This window comes from Etheostoma spectabile, chromosome 6 (assembly GCF_008692095.1).
Source record: "Etheostoma spectabile isolate EspeVRDwgs_2016 chromosome 6, UIUC_Espe_1.0, whole genome shotgun sequence".
NCBI lineage: Eukaryota > Metazoa > Chordata > Actinopteri > Perciformes > Percidae > Etheostoma > Etheostoma spectabile.
In genome coordinates this window covers 1,797,730-1,824,670 of record NC_045738.1, presented here as the reverse complement: position 1 = coordinate 1,824,670, position 26,941 = coordinate 1,797,730, and the positions used below count along the sequence as shown (strand labels likewise).

General features: G+C 39.7%; 1 protein-coding gene across 2 annotated transcripts in view; it reads right to left on the bottom strand.

Moving 5' to 3' along the window:
- The window catches only part of LOC116690735 (CUB and sushi domain-containing protein 3), a 286,959-nt gene that overhangs the window by 68,850 nt on the left and 191,168 nt on the right, over positions 1–26,941 (bottom strand). For both annotated transcript variants that reach the window (XM_032517890.1, XM_032517891.1), the window contains exons 38-47: positions 22,508–22,626; positions 21,304–21,373; positions 19,647–19,763; positions 19,231–19,440; positions 18,351–18,539; positions 16,802–16,979; positions 13,310–13,455; positions 12,708–12,788; positions 12,130–12,243; positions 66–254 (exon numbers count right to left, since the gene is read on the bottom strand). In XM_032517890.1, the coding sequence (XP_032373781.1) occupies positions 66–254; positions 12,130–12,243; positions 12,708–12,788; positions 13,310–13,455; positions 16,802–16,979; positions 18,351–18,539; positions 19,231–19,440; positions 19,647–19,763; positions 21,304–21,373; positions 22,508–22,626 (1,413 nt within the window). The remainder of the gene's footprint in view (positions 1–65; positions 255–12,129; positions 12,244–12,707; positions 12,789–13,309; positions 13,456–16,801; positions 16,980–18,350; positions 18,540–19,230; positions 19,441–19,646; positions 19,764–21,303; positions 21,374–22,507; positions 22,627–26,941) is intronic.

The window sequence follows — 26,941 nt, the reverse complement described above, 5'->3', positions numbered from 1 at the left end:
TAAAACAAAAACAATTATTTCAGTTAAATAACACAAAGCCAAACCAAACTTCCAGCAGAACCCACCATCAAATATTTCCAAGATGTCAAACTCCTTCTCGGTCTGGAAGAGTTCAAAGTGCAGAGTCATGTTGTAACCCTTCTCCACGTTGATCAGCCAGGAACACATCTGGAGATTGGGGTAGTTATCAGGGTAGCCTGGACTCAAGATCACCCCCGTTGAGTCAAAACGCACCTCATGGGCTGGACATTGGACTGGAAGAATAAAAACAGTATAAGGGCAAGGCAGTGCCAGAGGAAGACAAAGGAACAGAGGAAGAACAACAGAGACTGAGAGAAGAGAGGAAGGGAGGTTGGCCAAGGAAAGAGGTGAAAGAGGGAGCTAGAAACCTATTTGAGGCAGAAAACAGAAGAGATGATGAGAAGATGATGTATAGAAGAGGGGATAAAAGGCACAATTAGATAAAGCCAGATGAGGTGAGGGAAGGAATGAATGCTCATTGTGACAGGAGAAATTACATTGAAACAATTACATTTCAGCCACACTGATATTGAGCCTAAGGGCTGAGCTGGTGAGTATGCTGTTGTCAACAGGTTGGCCTAATATCAATCTATAAAATAATAATACTCAGTAGGAGAGAGAGTTAACTCTGTGCGTGTGTGTATGTGTGTGGGGTGTGCTAGGGTGGTGGTTGGGGGGGTGGGGGGGTGCATTTCCTTAATTTCCTGGAGGTTGTCATGTCTCAAATAATGACAGTTCTGTTTCTTTCCTTTCCTGATGGTAACAGAAGTTACTCTTCTGGGCCACTAGTGAAGAAAAATGGCGCACATAAAAGGTTAATGTGAAGAACTGTTCTAGATAAAAAGGTCACTGGAAACATTGGGACACAAAGGGAAAAAAAGGGAAAGAATTGTAATTACAGTATATGTATCGCCACAGACGTTTTAACGAAAACATCCATTGACTCAAAGTGAACGGGCAGATATGATCTCCAAAAAGTCAAAGTCAGTGATTTTCTAAATGCCATTGCATTTCTTAAATTACACAATACACCAAAGGCTCTGTGGGAACCAAGGTCAAGAAAATGTCTCATTACGTTATCTCAAACAAAGAAAATACTTGAATCAAAGAAAAAAATTAAATACAGAACAAAGCATTGTGTTTAATATTCATAGAAAACACTATGATATTCATTCAGGAGGTAACAAATCTCAAATCGATCGATTTATTAAAGCGACGCCAAAGGTTCTTTTGCACCTTAAAATAATGTTGCCAAAATAGTTTTAGTAGTTCTACAACTCACAACAGAGTGAACTGCATGTCTACATTTGCTTTGCGGCTCTACCGGCTATAACCGCACAATGCAAGTTTGCCAGATTGGTTAGCGGATCTGTAGTTCCAATAAGATAGCGGGAATGGACAATTCCGCTTCCAACCTGTAGGGGCACCGAAGAGGAAAAGTGCTTTGGTGTTGCTTTAACATAGAAATTTAATGTGAAATAGCAATATTTTTCACTACCATTACATGAAAGTTTGTAAGAATTTCACTACACTTTTGCATCTGTGGAATTGATAAAAATGCACATTTATATGTTTTACTGGCCACAAGGGTAAAACACGATGGTAAAAGTAGAAACTTGGAGTCATGCCACCTAATAGCAATTGAGTGGTCCATCAGTGGTCAGTCTAATTTCTAGCCAGTTTCAGTTTTCATTATATAGTTTTTTTTAAACGGTTGCTTATTCAAAAACTTTGCTTTCTAAAGGCCACACTTTTTTCCCCAAAAGGAGTCAAGAGTGCTTTTCTTTGTAGTCGAGGGAATGTATTTTGGATTTGAGACGAAAAAGAAGTCTGTAGCGTGCATCTTAGTAGGAGAGTTATGCTTCTCACTGGTGATATGATGGAGTTCAGAATGGGGTCTTCAGTTGGTGAAGTTACATCAATACACACGGCTGCTTCCTCAGTTCTGTCGCCAGCAGCGCCTCTGCTTCTACTGATGCCAGGGGGAATATTTGTCATAGAGCCAGCACATATCCAGCTTAAAGGAAATCAGTGGTTGAAGAAATATTCAGATCCTTTACTTAAATAAAAGTACTATAAAGTATACCAGACTGTAACTAAACTGTTACAAGTAAAAGTCCTGCATTGAAAATGTTACTTAAGTTATATATGTTTTTTAGGGAAATATGGAAAATGTGTAATTGCTTCTAATAATTGCTAATTTCAATTCTACAACATTTTCACTATTAGATTGGGGTTAACAACATAAAACGTTTAGACACTGGACATATTAGACAGCTTTAAGATGTACAGGAAATTGACTCACATGATAAGATTCAACGCACTATACATCGAACCATCTTTCAGACAAGAGTTTGTTTTTGAAATGATTGAGCCCTCAATACTTGTTTATTAGGCTAACATTGGAAACAAAGACAATTTTATCCAGTAAGCACAGTTGTGCTTTGCCTCAAACATCAGGTGCAGGGATTTAAAAAATGAATCATGAAAAGCTTAAAACAGTTCCAGACACCTCAATACTACTACCTTATAAGATGCATTTTTAAAGGACCATGATAAGGATAGGACAATACCCTGAAAGCAGACAAAAGCTTACAATGTATTTATATGGGGATTTGGTTATTATACAAATGCAGACCTCCGTACCTTAGTGTAAAAAAAATGCAAGGCAGCCAAGGTACTGTTATACTGGTCAAATACAAGCTCAAATACTATAGTATTATAAATAACATAGCTCAAATATTAGGCAGATAAATACAATAAATCTGCTCAAATTATATTTCATTGTATCTTGTAACTACAATCAGCTTCAAAAAGTGAATTAGTGCATTAACAAAGAATATTTAGTCAGTGACATCCAAGTAACTACTAAAATCATGCTCTTTGAAGACCCTTACTGTACATATAGTATTGTACAGTTATTTTGCAATGGCATGCATGCCAAAATTATCTGTTTAAAAAGAACTGGAATTGGCATTTTTAACAAACATTGCAAGACGTATCTCTGTAATTCCTTCTGCAAACCCCAAATTAGTTCTTTTTCTTAGCACATGCGTGTGGAATGACAATGCCATGACAATGACTGCTGCATATTGTTGCAGAGACATCATACAATAAAGCTTACAAAAGTATAGTGAAGATGAAGGTAGATCCAAATCTTTATTTTTCATTAGATTTTCTGACACGAAAATCAATGGGAATGTGAAAACCAATACTACAACATTTATTAGGTTAGACTCTCAACCTCAATGTGGCAGAGAGTTTACCAAGCAAACAGCAGTCAACTCAATTGTGGCTCTATCCTTGATCAAAGTTACTGCATAACCATTCCTCATAGGAAGACAGAGCCTAGGGGAAATATCTGAAACACCAGACGTATTTGGAGGTGAAATTGCATAACCATGCAAGGACATTTTAGTGTTATCTTATAAGCATAAAATGACAATTAACACAAGGGTTGACAGCAAACAAAAGCGGAATTGAAGAACTCAGGAGAATTCTTTTTCCTGCCATGTCGGCAAGCTACAGACAGGAAACGGCCCTTTACAAGCTTACTGTAGCAATCTCTTGGATGTGAATTACAGGTCAACTCAAATTAAGTTAAATTTTACATGTCCCCAGGATGTCAAGGAGCGCAATTAGTTTTGTGCTAGAGGTGGCACAAGGACATAATATATCCAACACAAGAAAATGTAATTAATTCATGACTACAATGATATGGTGATCTATGGAACTGTCAAACTAACCAAGACGTCATAACATACTACTAAAATAGTACTAACTACGCCAATTTAATGCTCAAGGCAGATTTTAAGGAGCCGTTCGATCAAAATATACACTACCGGTCAAAAGTTTGGGGTCGCTTACAAATTTCCATTCCACTCCATTATAGACAGAATACCAGCTGATCTGAGTGGGTGGCTGATCTTTGATGCAATATCTACATTAACCATTATCAGCAACCATTCATCTAATGTTCCAAATGTTTACTAATCCGATATCATTTTAAAAAACTAAGAAAACATTGGAGAACCCATTTGCAATTATGTAAGCACATAATGTAATGTGAAAACTGCTAACTTGGTTGAAAAAAGCAATGCAACTGATCTCAGCTGGTATTCTGTCTATAATTGAGTGCAATGGAAATAAGTGGCCCCAAACCTTTGACTGGTAGTGTATATCATGCCAGGTATGAACACTTTTGAACACACTTTATGAACACACATATTAGGCCCTTATTTACACAGGACAGATGAAGACATGAAAGGGGAGAGGGGGGGAATAACAAGCAGCAAAGGGCTGCAAGTTGGAGTCAAACTCGCGGCCGCTGCGTCGAGGAGTAAACCTCTATATGTGAGCGCCCGCTCCGCAAACTGAGCTAACCCGGCCACTAGTTGCAGACTTTAAATATGCCATACAGTACTCCATTTACTGTATTTTTCCTGATATGTTCATTTGGCATGGATTTATAATCAAAGACTATATTCAAAAAGGGGACATAGCCTCGATTCAGAAGTGCCTTAAGTGCCTTGATACAGGGTTTATGCCTGGCCAACAGTCTTCCCCAAACACTAGACGTCTACTTAACATCATCCACGATACCCAAATACAAATATATATCGTGGCTGGATAGGTTTGGAACCTCTGGCAATTTGGATACGTTCAGAGGAAGGTTTCGAAGGAATCACACTAATCAAGATGGTTGTCCTCCCCAAATTCCTTTATCTTTTCCAGCATGTCCCTGTACTCACCACCAAATCTTTTTTAAACAATCTGGATAGAATAATATCCAAATTTTTATGGGGAAGCGAACCTGCTAGGATCTGAAAGGCAATATTACAGTCTACTAAGGCTGAGGGTATTCTGGCGCTCCCTAGCTTCGGGCAATACTACTGGGCCGCTAACTTGCAAAAACTCTTGTATTGGTTGATCAACGATTGCGCCTCTCTACCCAACAGGGTACAACTGGAAAGGGCGGGTTCACTCCTCCCACTACGGTCACTCCTCTGCTCCCAAGTCCCTTTTCCTTTAACATCTGTGGGTGCAAGCCCGGTTGTCTCCTTCTAGCTCAAGATCTGGAGTCAACTCATGAAAAATGTTGGCTTACAAGGCCCTTCCGTCTTTACCCCTTTGCTTAAAAACTATCTTTACACCCTCAAGTACGGACCTGGCATTTAAGACATGGCACAGTAGTGGTGTCGTAAGTGTCAAAGAACTATACAAAAATGACATTTTGCGTCCTTTGCAGAGCTCTAATTCCTTTATGATTGTTAAAAGGAAATCTCTCACTTTTTCCAGGGAGACTTTGTCAAGAAGACATTCCCCCACTTTCCTAATTGTCCCCCCAAAACCCTGATGGATAACCTCCTAACTGTAGACCCAAAAGAAATGCTTATTATATAACTCCTTTTAACCCCACATACCCCCTTTTCAATTTGTGTGTGTGTGTGTGAATGCATGGGTCTGTGTTGTTTGTCCGTGTCTGGTTCTGACCTTATTCGGGTTAGTTTGTGGGTTGGTAAGGGATTTGTGGCAAAATTATGTATTGTTCGTTGTCTGTTACTGCTGTATGTAATTGTTACAAATAAAAGAGTTGGAAAACACAAAAAAAATATTCTTTCTAAAGGCCACTGGTTGCAAAAATAAGTATGATTGTATCTATCTAATAAATCGGGAAGCTTCTGTGTGTGTGTGTGTGTGTGTGTGTCTTTGAAATATCTCATGAACCATTCATCCAATGTACTTCCTACTTGGTTTCCTGGGTACCCAATGAACAACTTGGTGTTTGGATTTTGAAGCATTTGGAGCAATTTGGACAACATTGGATATTAAGAAACTAAACGGCCAAACAATAAAGGTTGAGGAAAAACCTACAACGTGCAGAAGGCTGTTGACAAGCTGTGTACAGCAGCATGTGGGGGGGATTACTCCACATTTTAATTGTGATATTTGTGATTACATTTTGAATCTGCCACATTCTCAGTCAGGTAAATGTAGCAGTACAATGTCTTCCTCTGATGAAGAAGTACAGTGTAAGTTAGTAGTAGGCTACATAGTGGAGTTAAATATTAAGTGGTTTGGAGTCCAGTAAGTAATTTTGGGTTATAAGTTGGTTCTGGAGAATGCTACAAGCAGCAATACCACAGGCAGAGCAACAGCCCGTTTCGAAATTTCAACAGGTACAAACCCCAATTCCAATGAAGTTGGGACTTTGTGTAAAACGTAAATAAATATACAATGATTTTCAAATCCTTTTCAACCTATATGCAATTTAATACATTACAAAGGCAAGATATTTAATGTTAAATGCAAATATTCACTTATTTTGAATTTGAGGTCTGCAACACATTTCAAAAAAGCTGGGGAAAGGGCAAGAAAAAGACAGGGAAAGTTGAGGAATGCTAAAAAAAACACCCGTTTGGAACATTTCACAGGTAATAGTTTAAGAACAAAATTTCTCAACATACAATTGCAAGGAATTTAGTTTAGTTTTTTAGGCGGCACTGTATTAAAAACATTGTAAAAGATATTACCATGTGAGCTCAGAAACACTCTACCATGCAAAGCGAAAGCCATATATCAACACAGAAACAGTATGTACATTTGTAAATAAATAAATAGAACACTATGGGTGGGATGGGGGTTGGGGGCTTAGTTGGATGCAGAGCTAGAGTTCAGTAGGGTGACAGCCGCAGGAAAGAAGCTTCCTCTGAACCTGCTGGTTCGGGTGCAGAGAGACCTAACGCCTTCCGGAAGGAAGTGGGGTGAACAGTCTGTGGTGGGGGTGAGAACATTCTTTATGATGCTGCGCGCCATAAGCAAGCATTGCTTGCCTTGGATGGCATTGATGGAGGGAAGTGAGGAGCTGATGAGGCGTTGGGCAGTTTTCACCATCCTCTGCAAGCTTTTCGGTTGTAGGCGGAGCAGTTGCCATACCAAACTGTGACACAGTTGGTGAGAAAGCTCTCGATGATGCAGCGGTAGAAGTTCACCAGGGTCCGAGGACACCTTCTTGAGTTTACTCAGAAAGAAAAGACACTGGTGAACTTTCTTGATCAGGGTGGAGATGTTGAGGGTCCAAGAGATGTTGTCTGGGATTTGGGCACCCAGTAACTTAAAGTTGGGGACACACTCCACCTCAGTCCCGTTGATGAGAGTGGGGGTGGGGGGGGTGATAGCCTATGACTTCTTGCAGTCCACAATGAGCTCTTTGGTCTTCTTGGTGTTGAGAGCCAGGCGGTTGTCAGTACACCAGGATGTTGGGTGCTGGAACTCCTGTAGGCCGTCTCATTGTTGCTGATGAGACCAATCACGTGGTTTTGTCTGAAAACTTGACAATGGTGTTAGAGCCATGTACAGGTGGGCAGTCATAGGTGAAGAGGGAGTAAAGGAGAGGGCTCAGCACACATCCCCGAGGTACGCCGGTGTCCAGAGTGATAGTGGAGGAGGTGAGATTATCTAACCTAACAGACTGAGGTCTGTTGGTTAGGAAGTCCAGAGGAAGGTATTACAGATGTTGTTACAGAGGAAGGTATTGGATGCCAAGTTCTCATCTGAGATGGACTGACACAAAGTGTGCTGTGGTCTGACGAGTCCACATTTCAAATTGTTTTTTGAAATCATGGATGTCGTGTCCTCCGGGCCAAAGAGGAAAAGGACCATCCCGGACAATTAGGTTTTACACAACGTCCCAACTTCATTGGAATTGGGGTTTGTATGAGGCTGCGGTTACCCATGTCTTTTCAATGTGAGACCACATGCCGATTGAGTTCAGATCTCAGTGAGGTGTGGACAACATATAGGCAAAATCCGCATCAAAAAAATCTATCAAACTTAGGTTTTCCATTGTCTTCCCACCACACAGAAGTCCCTCTCCAGAGCAAGAGCACAAGGAATAAATTTGTCCATGGATGATAACTGGGGCTGGAACACAGCTGAGACCCGCTGTCATTTAGCACTGTGGTCACTGTGGTAGCTGCATTAATCACAGGTCTCCGCTGCGCTCTCCTCACCAAAGCACGTTTTGAACTTTAGAAAATAAACAAAGTACAAAGAAAAGAAGAAGGCAAGTTGCATTTGGGATGCACTTGTTGAGCGGAAATATATCCCAATGGAAATTATATCAGATCAAAATCCGCTCAAGCAGATTGCATAAAAGTGTCAAGTGTGGACACACATTACAGACACATTTGCGGACAAAGCTGAGTTCCAATCTGGTGCATTTGATCACAAAAGTTGCATTAAAAAGTGTAACCAAGGCCTATGAGAAAATGACCTTACTTCACACTCACAAATTTATTACCTCAAACAATTTTTGCATATATGGACTCAACTGCTAGTTTCACGTACAGCATGTATCAATCAGTAAGATGACAGCATGGTTTTTAGTTTGTAAATTCTGCTCCCTGTTAGAATAAAAAGACAAACGCAGGAAAAGCTTCAGGGCGTGGCTAGATTGTGACTGAATGGTTGCTAGCAACGCTACCTGTCAATCATTGTAGAGGCTTAGCAATGTGTAGCCATGGTTTCGTGTTTTCCTTTCAAAACTTTGACCCTTTCACAGTGTGTCTCAGTTCATGAAAGTTAACTGTAACATATAAGTTGCCTAAAAGTGTCCTCGTCAGCATCCAATTGTACTAAAAGACACTTAGGAGTCAGCTGTTCATTTTTTCACGCAAGCACATTTAGTTCTTAGCCTGTTTTTTACTAGCCAAAATTAACATTCCAAATTAATCACAATTAACATCTCAATTTGGCAGGTTAATGTAGTCACTCAAATTAAAGACTGTGAATTATTTTAAGAGTTTTAGTTGATATGAGCTAATTGGTCTTGGCAGAGCTCTGTTAACAGTAACACATGAGAAGAGTGAGCTGGCAAGACAACATAGACAACAGAGCTTAAATACAGTGGTGTGAAAAAGTGTTTGCCCCCTTCCTCATTTCCGTTCCTTTGCATGTTTGTCACACTTAAGTGTTTCGGAACATCAACCAATTTTAAACAATAGTCAAGGCACACAAGTAAAACACAAATGCAATTTGTAAATGAAGGTGTTTATTTTTAAGGTGAAAAAAATCCAAACCATCCTGGCCTGTGTGAAAAAGTGATTGCCCCCTTGTAAAAACATACTATAAACTGTGGTTGTCCACACTGAGTTCAATTTCTCTAGCCACACCAGGCCTGATTATTGCCACACCTGTTCACAATCAAGCAATCACTTAATAGGAGCTGCTTGACACAGTAAGGTCCACCAGAAGATCCTTAAAGCTACACATCATGCCAAGACCCAAAAATTCAGGACAAATTGAGAAAGAAGTAATTGAGATCTATCAGTCTGGAAAGGGTTAAAGCCATTTCCAAAGCTTTGGGAATCCAGCGAACCACAGTGAGAGCCATTATCCACAAATGGCGAAGACATGGACAGTGGGTGAACCTTCCCAGGAGTGGCCGGCCGCCAAAAATTACCCCAAGGCGCAGCGACGACTCATCCAAGAGGCACAAAAGACCCCAACAACACGTCCAAAAACGGCAGCTCACTTGCCTCCATTAATGCAGCGTTCATGCCTCCACTATCAGGAAAAGACTGGGCAAATGGCCTGCATGGCAGAGTTCCAGGAGAAAACCACTGCTGAGCAAAAAGAACATCAAAGCTCGTCTCAATTTCTCCACAACACATCTTGATGATCCCAAGACTTTTGGGACAACATTCTGTGACCGATGAGACAAAAGTGGAACTTTTGGAAGGTGTGTGTCCAAGTATATCTGGGTAGAAGGAACACTGCATTTCATAAAAAGAACATTATACCAACAGTAAAATATGGTGGTGGTTGTGATGGTCTGGGGCTGTTTGCTGCTTCAGGACCTGGAAGACTTGCCGTGATAAAGGAACTATGAATTCTGCTGTTCTACCAAGAGATCCTAAAGGAGAATGTCCGACCATCTGTTCGTGTACTCAGCTGAAACAAACTTGGGTTCTGCAGCAACAATGATCCTAAACACACCAGCAAGTCCACCACCGAATGGCTGAAGAAAAACAAAATGAAGAATTTGGAGTGGCCTAGCCAAAGTCCTGACCTGAATCCTATTGAGATGTTGTGGTAGACCTTAAAAAGGCCGTTCATGCTCGAAAACCCTCTAATGTAACTGAATTAGGCCAATTCTGCAAAGATGAGTGGGCCAAAATTCCTCCAGGACGCTGTAAAAGCCTCATTGCACGTTATCGCAAACGCTTGTTGCAGTTGTTGCTGCTAAGGTGGCCCAACCAGTTATTAGGTTTAGGGGCATCTACTTTTTTCACACAGGGCCATGATGGTTTGATTTTTTTTCACCTTAATATAACACCTTCATTTACAAATTGCATTTTGTGTTTACTTGTGTTGTCCTTGACTATTGTTTAATTGGTTTGATGTTCCGAACACTTATTGTGACCACATGCAAAGCAACAGGAAATGAGGAAGGGGGCAAACACTTTTTCACACCACTGTATCTGCCCTCAATTAGCAAACAAAAAAAGATCAAATTGTTCCAAACTATTCCTATTGTTGCTAATCCGCTAAATTGGTCACTTTCAACCAAATAACAAAATAAAGAATTGGAAAACATTTCACTGCAGATCCATTAATATGATGATCTGTATGCCAGACATGTATGATGCTGTCTTCAAGTATGCAATGAAGCTTTTCTCTCCTCTATTTTCCATCTACAGTATATTTACTCTGCACTGTCTAACAAGCTAATGAAATGCTGCAGGACTTCATACAACCTGTGCTTTTATGAATTGATTTAAAAAAATGCCAAATGCAGCACAAGTAAAGGTAAGACCTGTTTTCATAGGACTCACTCACACCCATCTATTGTACATCAAAGCAAATTTTATCAAATTGCCACGTTTTGGTCTCTTTGACCTTTGTGCATACAATAATAGAGCTATTCATTGGCAGCACTGCATGTAGCCTTTATGAATAAAGTATAGGAATGTAAGTTGCTTAAAATACCTTGGATCACCGTTCAAGTCACTCAACTTAATCTTTGCTATATGTGTTGTTTTGCTTGCAGCACTTTCTATGTACTAAAATGAATTTAGCCAAATTCTTTCTTCTAAGAGCAAAACAATGTCAGCCGAAAAAATGCTACAGGGTAAAAACCAAGTTGTCAAGGCAGACATCAAATAATAACAGCCAGGGATGAGCAAATAGGTTCCAAATCATTGGTCCTATTCTAAGATGCTTTATGGATGCAGGCTCTGGGTCTGTTGAGCATCTGTCGTGGCTTGATCACAAGTCCAATGCAATTACTCATAGTTTCTAGAAATAAAAAGACAGAAATGCTCATCAACTCAAGATTAGACAAAGGACTTCAGGGCCCTTCAAAAGATTCCTATCCACAGGGAATAGGAGATTTCAGAACGCTCGGTTGTCTGCAGCAGAGATGTATTGGCACGACAGGCAGGCTGAGGGCATTTGTTTTTTGGTCAAAACAAAATCTCTGAAGCAAACACCACAAACATGTATTTTCCTTTGCTTCTGTTTTGAAAATCTATCTTTTGAAAAAGCATTGCTACAAAGATATTTTACATCAATTAAAGCCATTGGGCCATTTGAGCAGGGATTAAAATAAAAGCTCCCATATTTCTATGGAGTAAACAGCTATGACTAGCCTCCATCTTCCTTGTTACACTGCAAAAAAAACATGTTGATGAAACCTGCTGGTCTGTAATCTGTTTCCCACTGATCCCTCACAGCCAAGTACTGGTTCTAGGGGAGTGCAGGTCTATGATCATGGGTCAGTAGTATTCCAACTCTGAGTCTTGACAAATTAGAATAAAGATGCAGTTTGCCACCAGGAGCTTTCTAGAAGGGGCAGCTGGCAGTCTGTTAAATGATGCATCAAAAGTGGGTGCTGCTGACTCCAACCAACCTTGGCAGAGTGGCATTTAGCACACACATAGAGGCACACATAACTGAACATGGACACGCATACACATAAATGCGAGTGCATGTGCAGACAGACATTTGAACACACATTGAGAGGAAACACACGCAAAGATACAGCATTCATAAAGCCACACAGAAAACATATCCATACCCACTCATACATTGAAAATAACCAACCTTGACAGACTGGTGGGGGTCCATCCATCTGTAGTCGCTCTCCAAGTCGACAGGTCAGAATCTCACTGCCCACCAAGGTGAAGCCTGGCAGGCACGAGTACCGAATGATGTCCCCTGTAAGGTCATTCACAAACACAATCATACAAATGGGCCAGGAGACGATATGAAAAACATATCCATCCGTTCATCTGCCCACAAAACCCCACGCACCCACCCACCCACAACCAGAGACAGAGCTGTTAGTAAAAGTCTTTGCAGCACCATTACTTGAAATTATGGAGCCCCCCCCTGGGGTCAGCTGAGAAAACAAAACTAATCCATGCTCTCGGTTAATAAACTGTGCACACGGATTCATAATCTGCGCCCTCGGTTTTATAAACGTGAGAAAAGTAGGAAAGATATTCACAGATTCAAACTTCTGGGATCAATTACTTACAATGAGCTACAAACAAATTTTTATCAAAATGAGCCATCCTCCAACCTGGAGAAATAAGATTGGTCTCTAGTAGCAGCCTGTGGTGCTATTTTATTACGCATCGTCCCTGGTCAATAAACAAGCAAAATAAAATAAGACAAACCTATTTCAAACTCGTCATCATCGGTTAGGATAGTGGCATTGGCAACAGGAGGGGGTGGTTGACATGTTCTCAGCTGGTATGCTGTTGGAGTAAGAACAAATACTAAAATCTGCAACAGTGCATATGTGCACTCACGTATGTCAAAGAGAAAGATAGAGAGAGAGTGTGTATGCATTTTCTATTTAACGGCAACACATTCTTTACTTTCCCACCATGATGAAACTTGATTAGATCATAAACTGCCACCTATCACTGTTGATAATCATCAAAAAACAATCACTAATTTAGCTGAGATGGGGGACATTTTAATTTTTGAAGGGGCGTTCTAAAAGTGCAGGAGAAAAACAGGCATTAGAAGGCATTCATCATTTATCATTACAACTGGAAGCAATACCATGTAGCAAAATGAGAAAGACCAAATTACTCATCAAAGAGGGAAAATTAAAGGCATTCCAGTATCCCTCCTCTTGTGATCTTCATTACTACACTATGGTCCCAGCAATGTGGAGAAGTGAAGATCAAATGAATTTCAATAAATTCAACGGTCATTACAGCAGTTCGGGACAAGGTCTTTACTTAGCTGGTATCAAAGGGGAGGTTACCGTAATAATGCAAAACAAAGAAGCCGCTGGTGCTGAAGTCGCTGTGGAATTTGATGAGGATCTGATTGGCAGTGGTAGACACGCCCTCTTGTACGGAGTTGCCACTAAACTGACCGATTTGAGGCGACGCCTGGTCGGGTCCATCCCTGATAAAGAGAGGTAGGAGTGGAGGTTGTAAGGCAGGAAAGAAAAGGAGAGTTTGAACAAGTGAAGGGAGGAGAATGGCCCAGAGAGAGAGAGAGAGAGAGAGAGAGAGAGAGAGAGAGAGAGAGAGAGAGAGAGAGAGAGAGAGAGCGCAAATTATTTATAAATAAACAAGTAAAATTTCTAACTTTTCTGTATAATAAATATATATAATAACTTGCTGGGATCAAAGAGCAGGCCTCATTATGAAGACCTGAGAAAGAGTTTTACATTAATCGACAGTGTAAAAGTAGAAGTTGAGTATATGTTAACTGATTACTGAGGCAGTAAAGCACAGAAACATTGGCCTCTTCCAGCCATGTTACATACTGATGCGGAATAAAGTTTTTGAGGAAAAAAAAAAAACTCAAAAAGATAAAGGATACATTAAAAATGTAAAAGAATTCAAAACCGTTTTTTGTGACCTCTTCTTTACTTGCAAAACATTTCTTTAAATTTAGTTGAGACTTTTAATATGCTTTATGTGTATGTACATAATGATGGTGTATGGTTTTCACTAAGCTTCAGCTCCTGCCACCCTGGAAGGATAAAATTGTCTAAAAAATGTATTGATGGTTATCACAAAGTCCTAAAGCCCTTAACTTAATAACATGACATAAGGAACTGTAGCCCTAGAAATCACAAATTAATTTAATCTTAATGACCTTTTGGATTTTCACTCATTATGGAAATTAGGTTGTTAACTGTGAAGGGTGGGTATGTCCATGGAAGTGTATACCTACATTACTGCAACTATAGTACTGCACTCAGTCTACACTTACTAAACTTGAACTACAAAGAATGTCAAACAAGAAACAATAATATACAATAATATATTTAGAGTGATGGTAACAAGTCAATCAACTCCTTAGGGCATAAATTACAAAACAGATAAAAAGAGAAGAGGTCAGGGGCAGTAACAGTCACTGAAATAGTTATTGTCATAATGCCAGTGGAAGAGATTCAACCTCAGATGCTGAAGGCTCTAAATGTTGTCAGCCTGTCGTGCCTGAAGCATCTCTTGGACAGTAGCCACCTTTGCCAGTTGGGACTGCAGCCTCAATTGAAAGAGTTTAAGTATCTATGGGCCTTGTTCCCGAATGAGGGTACAATGTAGTGTGAAATTGACAAGTGACATCGTACTGAATGACATGTTGAAAATGGAGCTAAGCCTGAAGGTAAAGTTCTCAATTTACGGATACAAAGAGCTAAAATGACTTGCCGGGGCAGGCTGGGGTCTGAGAGTGAGAAGTGGGATATTTGGAAGGAGCTCGAAGTACACCTGCTACTCTAGTGCTCCTCCTGAAAAGAGCCAGTTGGGGCAGTTCAAACATCTAATGAGGATGCCTCTGGGAAGCCTCCCTGTGGAGCTATATCAGGCACAACCAACTGGAAGAAGAGACCCAGGGGCATACCCAGAACATGCTTATACATTTTAGCTGAGCTGGGTGGACCTCAGGATCCCTTAGGTGGAGCTGGAGAAAAGTGGCTGAAAATGGATGGATTGACAGATAGCTGTAAGGTTGGCAAATATGACAATACACATACTGTGAGATGATTAAGACTTGGCAACCTCTGAAGTTCGTCTATACAGTTTCTTCTAAGGTAGGTAAACCCATTATTATCTTTAGCTCTGTTGAGAGCAATGTAGCATGAGCAGGACTATAGGATATATAGGATTTTTGTATCTATGTCATGATTATTCACTAGATAAGGGAAAACAGGCATTTCCACCTAATCATTATAAATACAAATAAATTGTATATAATTAGATTTCTTCAAGTCATTTACTCTTTATCCCTATTGCAATGTAAAACTACATTTACTGTGAACATTTCTCCATATCCCAATAAATAGATGGATGGTTGGATGGCTGTGGGGTGATAATAGAACTTGCCACTTGCAGTGGAGCCATTTATGAGGCATACATTAGCTGCTGACAGCACAGAACACAAAAGCACCTTTGCTAATGAGAGCCTAAATTAGGTTTTTGGATGTGATGTAGCATGTAGGAACAAACAACATGCTACTTTTCTCTGAGGATAACAAGCAAGATTCATGTCAGAAGATAGTGCTATTCGATTTAAATTATATATAAATGCCATTTCTGTACAAGAGAAAAGTATTTCATCACTGGCACATTCGGGTGGCTCCAGGCCTATTCACGTGAATGATATACATTAAATGCTTTTTTGTATGTGCGTGTACCTTTAATATCTTAAATATTTAAAAAAAAGTCTTATTGCAGTTTCATTTCAGAATGATCAGCAAAATGGGAGACGGCAGTCAAGCAGGGAAATGAAATGTTACCATCTGGGAAAAAAATTGTTTATGCGCTATTTCATTTGAAAACAGCAGTGCCAGTAGCTCCCTGCACTCATACTGTGAATAGTAGCCCCATATGCTGGAAGGAATTTCCCTCCTTTCTCACCCATGAGGACAGCTCCATGACTGCCTGAGGCTTACTATACTACACAGAGGCAAGAGAAAGGTAGAGGGAGGAGGAAAGAGTGACAGCTGCTGGACTGATAACAGGCAGGTAGTATAAAGTAGTTTACTGCTCGAAAATTATCTGACAAAATTTAGTTTCTACATACTAAGGTATCCAAGGTGATGTTTTCATGCCTGCACATATTTCTGTCTTTTTACGTAAAACTCACTGGGGAAGAGGGGCACACTGTGACTCAAATTAACGTCAATTTCTTTTATTTCATCACACTCCACAATCTATTTTGTTTTAGCAAGGCACTGTAAGAAGAAAAGGTGTCATGGAAAGAAAAAAAACTATCCACTGATAGGTCAATATATTCGGATGGCTGTTAACTAATACGGGTGTCACATCAAAAGCTGTGAGCAAAACTTGTTCAACTGGCCTATGGCCTTAACATTTTGTCAACATTGCATGCAGCTTTTAAGTTTGCTTTTGCTATAAAGGAAGGGATCGTTTTAGGCCAATACAAAATATTATTGTGAAAATCTTATACATTTAAACACACCAGTGAAAAAATAAATAAAACTTCATTTGTTAAAACATTTGGGAGTTGTTCTAACAGTGCACTGTATGTGGTTCACACTTGTTGAAAACTTTAATAAAAAGGTATATTTTGTGGCTCACTGCTCAGTATTGCCTGTAAAATCTGCCACTGGTTTCTAAAGCTACACCAAACATCACTATTAATTGTAATTGTAAGTAACTGTCAACCTAACTCTGTATGCAGCTCTGTATACAGAAAACCGTGCATGTTTGATGTGCCCCATAAGCTGATGACAAATGAATAATGTCAAAATGAGAGAGAAATGAGAACTTACCACACAGTGATGTAATCGTAGATTGCCTCTGTATTGATAACAGAGAAATTGATGTAGATGCCATACCCAGGAGGTACTCTGACAGTCCACAAGCAGTCCTGGAAGTGTGGATACTCGGCTGGGTGTCCAGGAGAGTAAATTGTGCCATTCATGGATGTTACATTCCCACCACAGAGAGCTGGAAAAAAACAGAGAGGCTGGATAAAAAAAGAAGGCCAGTCTTTGATTCAGCTCAAGTCATAAAACTTGCTTTATGACTGTATCCCCACTAACGGTTGATAAAACAAACCCTAACTGTGTGTTATTTGGTTATCACTGAGATACTGACATCTGTTAAATACAACTGCAGGGGAGGTTACTGGATGCCGTGAACTTGATGACACTAAGGCCCTGTCCCATTTCTCCCTCGTTAAAACTTCCACTTGGTTTTAAGTGCCTTCAACAGTAAAGCCCCCTCAACGAGGGAAGTGGGGGTGAAGATCTTTCCCTATAAAATGGGACACCACTATATGCAAATTAGCGTAGTGAACGTAGCGAATGTAGCAAACCTACGTCACATGCAGCGTTAACGTGTGTACCGGTAGTACCCTACTACTATTTTGATAGGAAAACCCTCTCAAAATTTCGACATGCTTATTCATGAAAATATACTTGAAATTCAATTATTCCTTTCCAGCGGTGTCTGCCATCTTGGTTGAAAGATTTGGCCGGCTCGCTGACTTTGCAAGGTATCCTGGGTAATTCCATCTCCCACTGCATTTTAAGCCTGCAATCGGACCTCAATATTTTTTGAGGGTTGATTTTAAGGGAAAAATAGCACTCCCCCTTGCTCCCTAAAGAATTGGGACACTCAACCCCCATACAATAACTCGCAAAAACGAGGGCTAGGGCAAAAATCTAGGGGAAGGGGAGGTATTGGGACAGAGCTTAAGTAGTTCAGACACTAAAACTCCCATCATATGCCTTCAGAGGGAATGTGTTAAAGTTTTGATTTAGAGCTTGGAGTTAAAGCCAAAGCTCTGCCCTCGGGATCCAAAAAAAGGACTGTAAACTTGACAAGGACAATACGGTGTTTACGAAAGAGACAACTATTTACCTCTTTCTCTGACAAATATCTGTTGTGGACTTAAAACACATGTTACCGTTTGCCTTAAGTGATGACAGGAAAGCCATAATTTGAAATTTACAACAGAGACCGGCATAATCAGCTTTGTAAGAAAAATTTGCCATTAGTCCATATATCATTATTTATTAAAAAGCACCCCCGTCTTAATTTTTGTCAACTTCTCAGAAAGCAGCATGCATGACTTTCACAAGGATTTGTTAGCATACATTTATTTAAGTATCTCCCCACTAACTTTGGGTAATCCGTCAAAAAATAATAGAAAAGGCATTTAATGACTTATAAATATAATTTGTCGATACTGTAAATCATACTATAGGCTGATACTGTAGGCTATTTGGAGAATGAATTTAAGTCTTAGTGCAATAGCAGTATTTTTTTGAGCACATAAACAACACAGGCTCTGAAGAGGCACTAGCCAGTCACCTTCGCAGCGAGGTATGGGGTGATTCCAGTTTCTGCTGACTCCATGCAGACATGTGAGAGATGGCTCTCCAAGCAGAGTGTAACCTGGAAGGCATTCAAAGGAAATGGTCATCCCCACACTGTAGTCCTGACCGATCACTATGCCGTTACGAAACGGTCGTGGGTCCGGACACCTCTGTAGCTCATATGCTGGGGGGGGAAAACAAAAGCACACAAAGAAGAGGTTTATGAAACAGACTATAGGAAGCAATTAATAAAACACTACCACTATAATACAATATAATATCTACAGTGACCTCAAAGAACCAAAGCCTGGCTAGTGAGCACTTAAGAGCAGCTAACCCTGCATCACTGGTGAAATCTAATCACCAGATTGCCTATATTATGATGTACTCTTTTGTTGAAAACATACTCCCTACCTATGGTGGTTGTTTGCCCCAAAATGTAGTTCTCTCTTCATGAAATGTTAACATTTAAATACTTTTTTTTAAATTAAGTTTTGTCTAAAAAGCTTTAATTCAACATTTTGTTATATTGTTAGTCTATTACTAATTATTATTATTCAAATTGGCTCTACCACATAAAATACCCCACTGACATAGCCAACACTATTATTATTTAAGGATATGTGCTATTGAATGTCTCAGCCGAGGTCAGCATTGGTTTTTCTTTTTCTTTGTTCTTTAACCTTTTGTAATCTTACAACCTCCGTGAACGCGTCTGCCTTGCAAGACTAATCTCTGTCCCTGGTCTGTATCTAACTGGACTGATTGTCTATTGGTGTTCTATTAGCAAACTCTTCATTCTCTTTCCATTTTTTCAACTGCTGCTATGATAAAAACATTTAACTTTACCATAAAGACACATATTTGCTCCTCACCCTGGTAGACAATGTGGAAGCCATGCTTGTTCTGGGAGTAGTCGCTGTGAAAGAAGAGAGTGGTCTCGTGGGTGGTGCTAAAGAGAGAACTGGGCACAACAGGGCCACTGAACCGATCAATCACTGTTCCTGTCTCCAGGTTCCCGCTGCGTACCTCCAGATAGTCATGAACAGGCTCAGTGGAGAAGTTTAGAAACTGCAGATGGATCCCTAAAAAGCAGAAAGGGTTAATGTAGGACACAAACTGATTACAGTGGCAGGATTTTTTTTTTAACACAATAAGAAGTTGAGAGAAGAGGAGAGAAGTTAACAGAACAATGTAGGACCAAGTAGCAGATAAGACATTAAAGCTAGCAGAACAAAAAAGAAAAAGAGAGGTAGAAGATGAAAGGAAAGACAGAAGGGGGATGACAGACCGAAGCCAATAGGGAGTTGAACTCTCCAGCTGCAGTCCAGGCTGCTCTGGTAATTCCCTGGGAAGCCTGGGCTGAGGATGACGCCGCTGAAGTCTGTCATAGAGCCGCCACACTGAGCTAAGGGAGAGCAACCAAGGAGAAAGAACATGTCACTTCACCACAGAACGGCTCCATGGGAAAACAAAGAAAAACAATCACTGGGAGGCAAAGAGCATTGTGTCTTTGTGGGTTTCAGTACACGCACAATCATTGTGTATGTTTATATATGCAGTTTACGCTTATGTGCTTATGTCTCTGGTGTTTGAGCATGTCTGTGACTTGTGCATGCACATCTCTGCTTGACTGTGGGGATTGTGCGCCATAAGGGCATCTGTGAAAAGATAATAGACTCTGGCACATTCCTTGTTTGGTGGTGCTTTAAATTAAAATAAATGAGGGAGTCGATTTTCAATACAGCACCACAGTTTTGCTCAGCGGTGGCACTGATTACTTCAGCCTCCCCCTCCAACACCCCACCTCTCTTCTGTGTCTGTGAATTAGAGAACACTTCAGCTTGCTGTGAAGGTTACACTCATCCCCCTCTCCTGTGGCACATACCCCAGTCTTACATAAACCCCCAGGTGTAATGCAATGATAGCCACCACAGGCACCAATGTAAACTTGTAGTTAAATAATTTTGCCTTTTCCCTTCTCAACCCTAGCAGGCCTTTTTATGTGGCAAATGGTTGGAAACACAAGAGGTATTGCTGCCATCTCTTTGGAGGCCATCAACTAAGGCCAGAAGGAGGTGAAAACTACAGTATCTGTAATTGTAATTGTGCTGATGGTGAGGGAAACCAGCTTGACCCATTTGTGAATGAACTGAAAGAGAAGATGAGAAGAACTTATACTGTTTGTGTGGGGGCACGCAACCACAATGATGTGTTTATCAGCAACAAAGTGAATACAGATCCTGGGTGCTGGGATGACCATATGTACTGTACTGTAAACCAGCAAGGAATTGAGCTAACAAGCGGACAGTAAATGTGGGATTTATGTCTGCAGTGAACTGTGAAAACCGAGGGGCAGAACATTTACAGGAAGCGTGCAGTGAGTGTGTGCATGCACTTGCAAGGGCCTGTGCGTTTACACGCCTTTACTTTAAGGCCGTGTTGCGACAAGTTTGTGTGTTCGTGTCCGTGTGTAAATGGGGTCAACAAAACAGTGAGGTGTCAAAAGAGGAAGGGGTACGCTTCCTTAGTAATCTCTGGAATCCGTCACTGTGGCAATCAACTTTAAAGGAAGTGTCGGGGGAGAGTAGACTCTCATCAGAGGCATCAGAAATCAAACAACACACTGAGATGGTGCAAAGCCTTATTGATTTTCAACTGAAGGGGAAAGCAGAAAATTCATAATCCCCACCCCTCATCCCCTCCCCTGGTCTTACAATGAAATTGTAGCTTTCTCTAATACAAGTCCTCTGTGAGGCCATTGATCTGTTGTGTGGCTGTGCATGAGTAAAGTGAAGTAAGGTAAAAAAAAAAAAAAAAAAAAAAGACAAACAAGGAAAAATTCAATGAGAAAAAAAAGACTGAATCTGTTTAATGCAACAAAATGTTTTTTGCACCTCATTGAATGTCTGCGCGCTATCAATGTCAGACTGTATGAAATACATTACCTAAACACAGAGGCACGGGGTAATTCCACCTTCTGACGGGGCCAGGCATGCAGGTAATAAATGCATTACCCTGTTTAGGAAAACAAACAAACAAAAATATTCTCAACACCTCCAAAATACAGTGCAATTTAAAAGAAAAAAGAAGGACCACCAAGAGATCTAACAGACAGGTCTTCTGCAACAGACTTTATCTTTGTCCTGTAGATCTTTGGAATTGGTCAACAGTCAGATTTTTGGATTTCTCAAAATCCTCTTTTCAAGGTCTAGTGTGTAAATATTTGATGTACCAAGAGTAGCTAGAGCGCTAGATGGGCAGCAAGAGTACCACCTGGAGTCTATTTTTCTGAGAGATGTGTTCCAGAAAAGACAAACATCCTACTTCCACACTTGTTTTCTGTTAGATACAACAATATCCTTAAAAGTAATATAAAATGTAATATTAAATATATTGCTTGTTATCATTTGTAAAATAAGATGCTTTTAAAATGCATTAATAAAGTACAAGTGTATTCTCCAGCCATCTCGTACACTAATGTCAAACCAGAAAACCGACATCTACTAAATCATGGTTGTCTATACACAGTTGTACTACACACATACACGTGAACTCAAAAGACTCAGCTATACTTGTGTTTTTGTCTACAATGGCCTCTGGTCTATTTGTGGTGTTCAGACACTCAGCAGATGTGTGTAAGAAGTTGCTGGTTGGTCCAGAGAGAATGTGAAAAGAAGTGAATGCCCGAGACATGAAGAAAAATCGGTGTGGGATAAGTGAGGTGACTGTTAACACAATCCATCGCCCGTAGCGTTGGAGGGTTCTACAGCTCAAAACGCCAGAGCTACAGTATCTAATCCATGAGGATTTGGGAAAGTTAAAGCTGCTTTGTAACAGGCGCAGACGAACACACACGAACATCAAAGCAGAGAAGCATGCAAGCAAAATACACACAATAAAGATGCAAGCTTAAATACATGGACAGTTACCTCAACCTTACGCATTCACACATTTCTTTTCTGTAAATACTGCCTCCGCTCACACTCACACAAATTACATAGAAAAAGTACTTAGTAACGCTGCCATGACAGACTCATCTTTTAGAAGTATTCCCTTAAAAATTGTCACTCCAGGCAGGTAGATATGATTCATTTATAACCATAAAAGAGCAAGATATCTGCTTTTCCAGCACTGTATGCTTTCACCTACCTGTAACGAGAAGCCTTGATCACATTGGAAGGAAACCATGTCACCCACAGTGTAGCGTTCGCCCACTTTCTGGCCATTACTGGGAGGCAGCGGCTCTGGGCACGAATCCAAACCTATTGCTTAGGACAGAGTCACAACACACAAGTGTGGACAGCAATCATTCTTCTGCACATTATGGGTACAATCAAAACATGCAACTGCTCAACACATTTATTATTGTTTAATTGTTTAACATCCATTGTATAATTCTTGGCAATTATTTACACTTAATGACCTAATACCTATAGAGAAAAGGGAAAGATTTAATTAAAACCAAATATTTAAAAACATGTAATTACACAGTGCCTTATTTAAATGTGCTTGTAATTGCACAATAATTTATTAAGTGTTTTTTTTCTCTCCTTCCTATCATCATACCATTTAGAAACTGCAACAAAGCTCAGTCACAAAGCTATTCTACTGGTGGCTGTAATCGCAAAAACCTTCTGACTGTGATCCGAAGCGATCACTGTGAAATTAGAAAGCAATCCTTGACAGAAGCATTGAGTGCCATTGAAACAAAGTGATTACAGTGCCAATTGCCAGGTACCGAGAGACCTGATATTGTGTTTTATTGGGTTAAAAGCAATGGTGATCCCAGATAGAGGCGGTGTAAATGTGAGGTAATTTTCGGTCCGTAAAAGTGACTGTAGTTTAAATTAACCTCAAATATAGTCTAGAAAATATAGTCCACAGTTTCAGAATAAAATGTTCTAGAGGAGACTCAACAAATACATATAAAATCCATAACTGCAGGCAAAGTAGCAAACATCTCGCATTTCACTTCATTATTGATATGCCCATTACACAATGTTACTCAGTGAAAAGTAGCAATGGAAAAAAATGCTTATTTTTGTAGGTTTTCAACCGTCAAGTCCTCTGTCGTAAGGTTGTTTGAATTCAGTATTGAAATTGGCTGTTTTGCTGCTGCAGCAGAAATACATGAATGAAAGAAAGGAGACCTTTGTAAAAGCACATACACATTAATGCAGAAGTTTTTTCCATGACGCATAATTATTAAGCAGGCCGTAGGGTGAAAGGTAGTAGAAAGGATATTCAAACCCAGCAACAAAAATAAGACCAATGTATCCCAACCTTTGTGTAGGCACAGATAACATATATACACAGCCCTAAAAAAAGGGAAAAATACACACAAATGTACAAACACTCACACATAAGCCCACTCAAAGAGTTAAAATGCCCAAGCAAGTAGGTGGGTGGATGAATGTAAACATATCAGCTGAAATGGCCACAAAAGATTAAGAACAATTTATAGGCAACTCTTCAGAGCACTGAGTAGCAGGAGTGGCCACTCCACTGAGCATCTAGTGACGTTTAGAAAGGATATTTGGGTGGGAGGAGACAGTAACCTAAGAGGGGCAGAGCTGGAAGCAATATGACAGATATTCACAGATACAACAACTAAAGAAGAGCTAATAAAGTATGACTTTGACAAATTAATATGAAATTGATTCAAGGAGATTTGGTGATGCAATTCATGAAAGAGCTGCCAATAGTGAAAGGCTGACGTAGGTTTGACATCAAAGTACAATTCAGCTATAAATAACTGTTTCATGAAATGATCATGTTTGTTTTAACTATAGGGAACAATCAGCCTTCCCTTTGCAGTGTTTTGTAATACGGTTTCCTAATGCAGTGCATTATTACTTCAATAGTGGTTACAAGAATTAAAGTGAATACAGGACTGGTGAAATGTTGTAATAGAGGTTGCTCTGACAACTGTTTGCATTATATACAGAAACAAAAAAGAAAGTACATACATTCATGTCACACAGAGAACACTAGAAATAAACATACTCACACAAAACTTCATGGATTGTCAGTAGGCTTTCAACCAAACCTGACCTCAGAAAAACATTTTGTTGGTAAGCATATATTAAAGCCTGCATTAATCAGTGCTATCAAACAAACAATCAAAGTAAGGGTCCAATTTACACAGCCAGAGGTGGTGTGCCAGGTCTTAACTGGGCACAAATGGACCTTTACACCCAGGTCAGTTTAAGAGTGCGTGCCCACTAACAGAAGGCAACCTTGAGCTCCAGATGGGTTACAGTCAAGTTGTCAGACTGCATATTTTGGCAAGGATTGGCTTCACCCTGCTGTGAGAAGGTCGACACCCACTGTTCCTGAGTACAGAACTGCGTCTGGAGGGAGTCCTGTCCATAAAACATGCTTCGTATTTTGAACAGCAAGTCTTGCCGGTTGTAAATAGACAATGAAATGTCAGAAGTGTGTGTCAACATTATGCATCACTTCTATTGGACTCCCCGAAGATTGTTTTGAATTGATTTGAAAGACACACCAAATTGTTGGAAATGCAAGACAGAAGACAGCCAACTACTTCATGTCCTATGGTCCTGTGATAATGTCCAGGAATTTTGGACTGGGATACATGATAAGCTATGTCAGATTGCAAGGACCCAGGTTCCATTCAGCCCAAGATAATTTGTTCTAGGAGATGGATTAATCCTAAGTGGAAAAGATAAGCACATAAAAAGCTGGGTCAAAAGTAGTTTAATCATAGCCAGGCAGATTATTTTAAGAGGATGGAGAAATAAAGGGGTGCCATCAATCCAAGAGCTTGGGTTGTGGATTTTGAAAAAAATGTCATACAAACGGTTTGCAAGACTGGATGCATAAGCGAGAAAATGGGGAAGGTACCTGAGCTTTCTGGAGGGTTCTTAGGAAGCTTTGAAGAGTATAATGATGATGAGATAAGTATGATGGGTTTATGGTGTTGTCATCTATAAATATGTTTACTTGGTCTATAGTTTGTCTATTTTGTTATTTTGTCTAGGTGGGTGGTGATGACAGAGGTGGGGGTATGTTTGCGTTCCAAATTGTATGTTTTGTTTCTTGTGTTAAAAAAGTTTTTAAAAAATGTGTTAATCTACAAAAAAAAAGTGTCACCAGTTACAAGTTAACCTTGCCTACTCCCCAAGTGTAGCTGAGAGTTTTACCTACTCTTGTTTGCAATTGAATATTGGAATTTCCATAAATGTATTTATTTCAATAATATATTGAACCTGTAAAAGAAAACGGCGTAATATTTGAAAAAGTAAATTTGTTGCAAAAACTACACCAAGATAATGAAAGCTACGATGCAAAAGAAAAAACATGCCAGTCACACAATAGAGAATAGTTTACATAGTGGAAAAGTGGTCTCTATGTAAGGGTACACAGAAATGCAGCATCAAACTGAAGGTTCAAGTTGGCAAAGCACAGTTCTGTGGCTATTTACTGTCAACAGCACAGGCAACTGAGAATTTAAAATAAGATAATTTAGGTGGGTGACGGCATGTGCAGTAGTAAAGAATGGAGTAGAGCAGATAATTTAAGGTACATCAAATGCACATTTCTGCCTCAGTCATTGGGTCGTGTGATGTTGAGCTTGTACACAAACCGACTGGTCTGTCTCACTGTCAATTAACATATCTATAGCTCGGCTCTGCAAAATAAGCTATTATGCTTGCATGTGACCCTCGTTAAGTGTTAGGAGGATCCGATCAACATATGAGCATCAGCGTTTGGTTGTGTCCCATTCTACTTATGGGGGAAGAGGCTGAATAGTATGTTATGGATTGGATATGATGCTATTTGTAAACTATTCACAGTCTAACAATTGACTCTTAACTCTGTATGATACAAAACATTTTATTTTATCACAATTTGCCTTTTTTATTAATTGGTTATGAGGATGTTGTAAACCCGAACTTCCTGTCAGTTTCAACACAAATCTCCCAGCTGTCACCAAGTTAAAATGCTCTTTTGTAAAATGCTATCATATTTGACTCCTTTACAATTCTGATAAAATGCATTCATCATTTTTTCTAGGATCCTACAATAATCCAGAATGCAATTATTTCCATCAAATACATCATATCTTATTTTGAAAAATGAAATGAGCAATACATCCATATTTGAAGATAATGAGTAACTTTGAGAAGTTTATGAATAGTAGTAGATGATTATCATCACAAATATCAGATTGTTGTAATCTTCCTATGTATGCTGATTATCATCATTCTGCACAATTAACTGACTGCATCAAAATCATGAACATATTAATTTACAAACATAATCAATACTCTTGATTCTATTCTTGATGTATATTTTAATTATAATAAAAAAAAAATAGACAAGTTTCACATTTCTTGAAAGTGGAGAAAGAAACTGTTACATGTGGGGTGCGAATGCACATAGGCAAGACTCTTTTTTTTTACAACTTTTATAATTAAAAGCACAAAAACTACGTAACAACTTGAAGGCACTTATTGGAACTTTGGCTTATTCACCATATTCCCTGGAGTTAGACAAGTCGAAACATACCCTTCTCATCTCCGTGCGTGCTGTAACTCTGTCTGACCCCCCCCC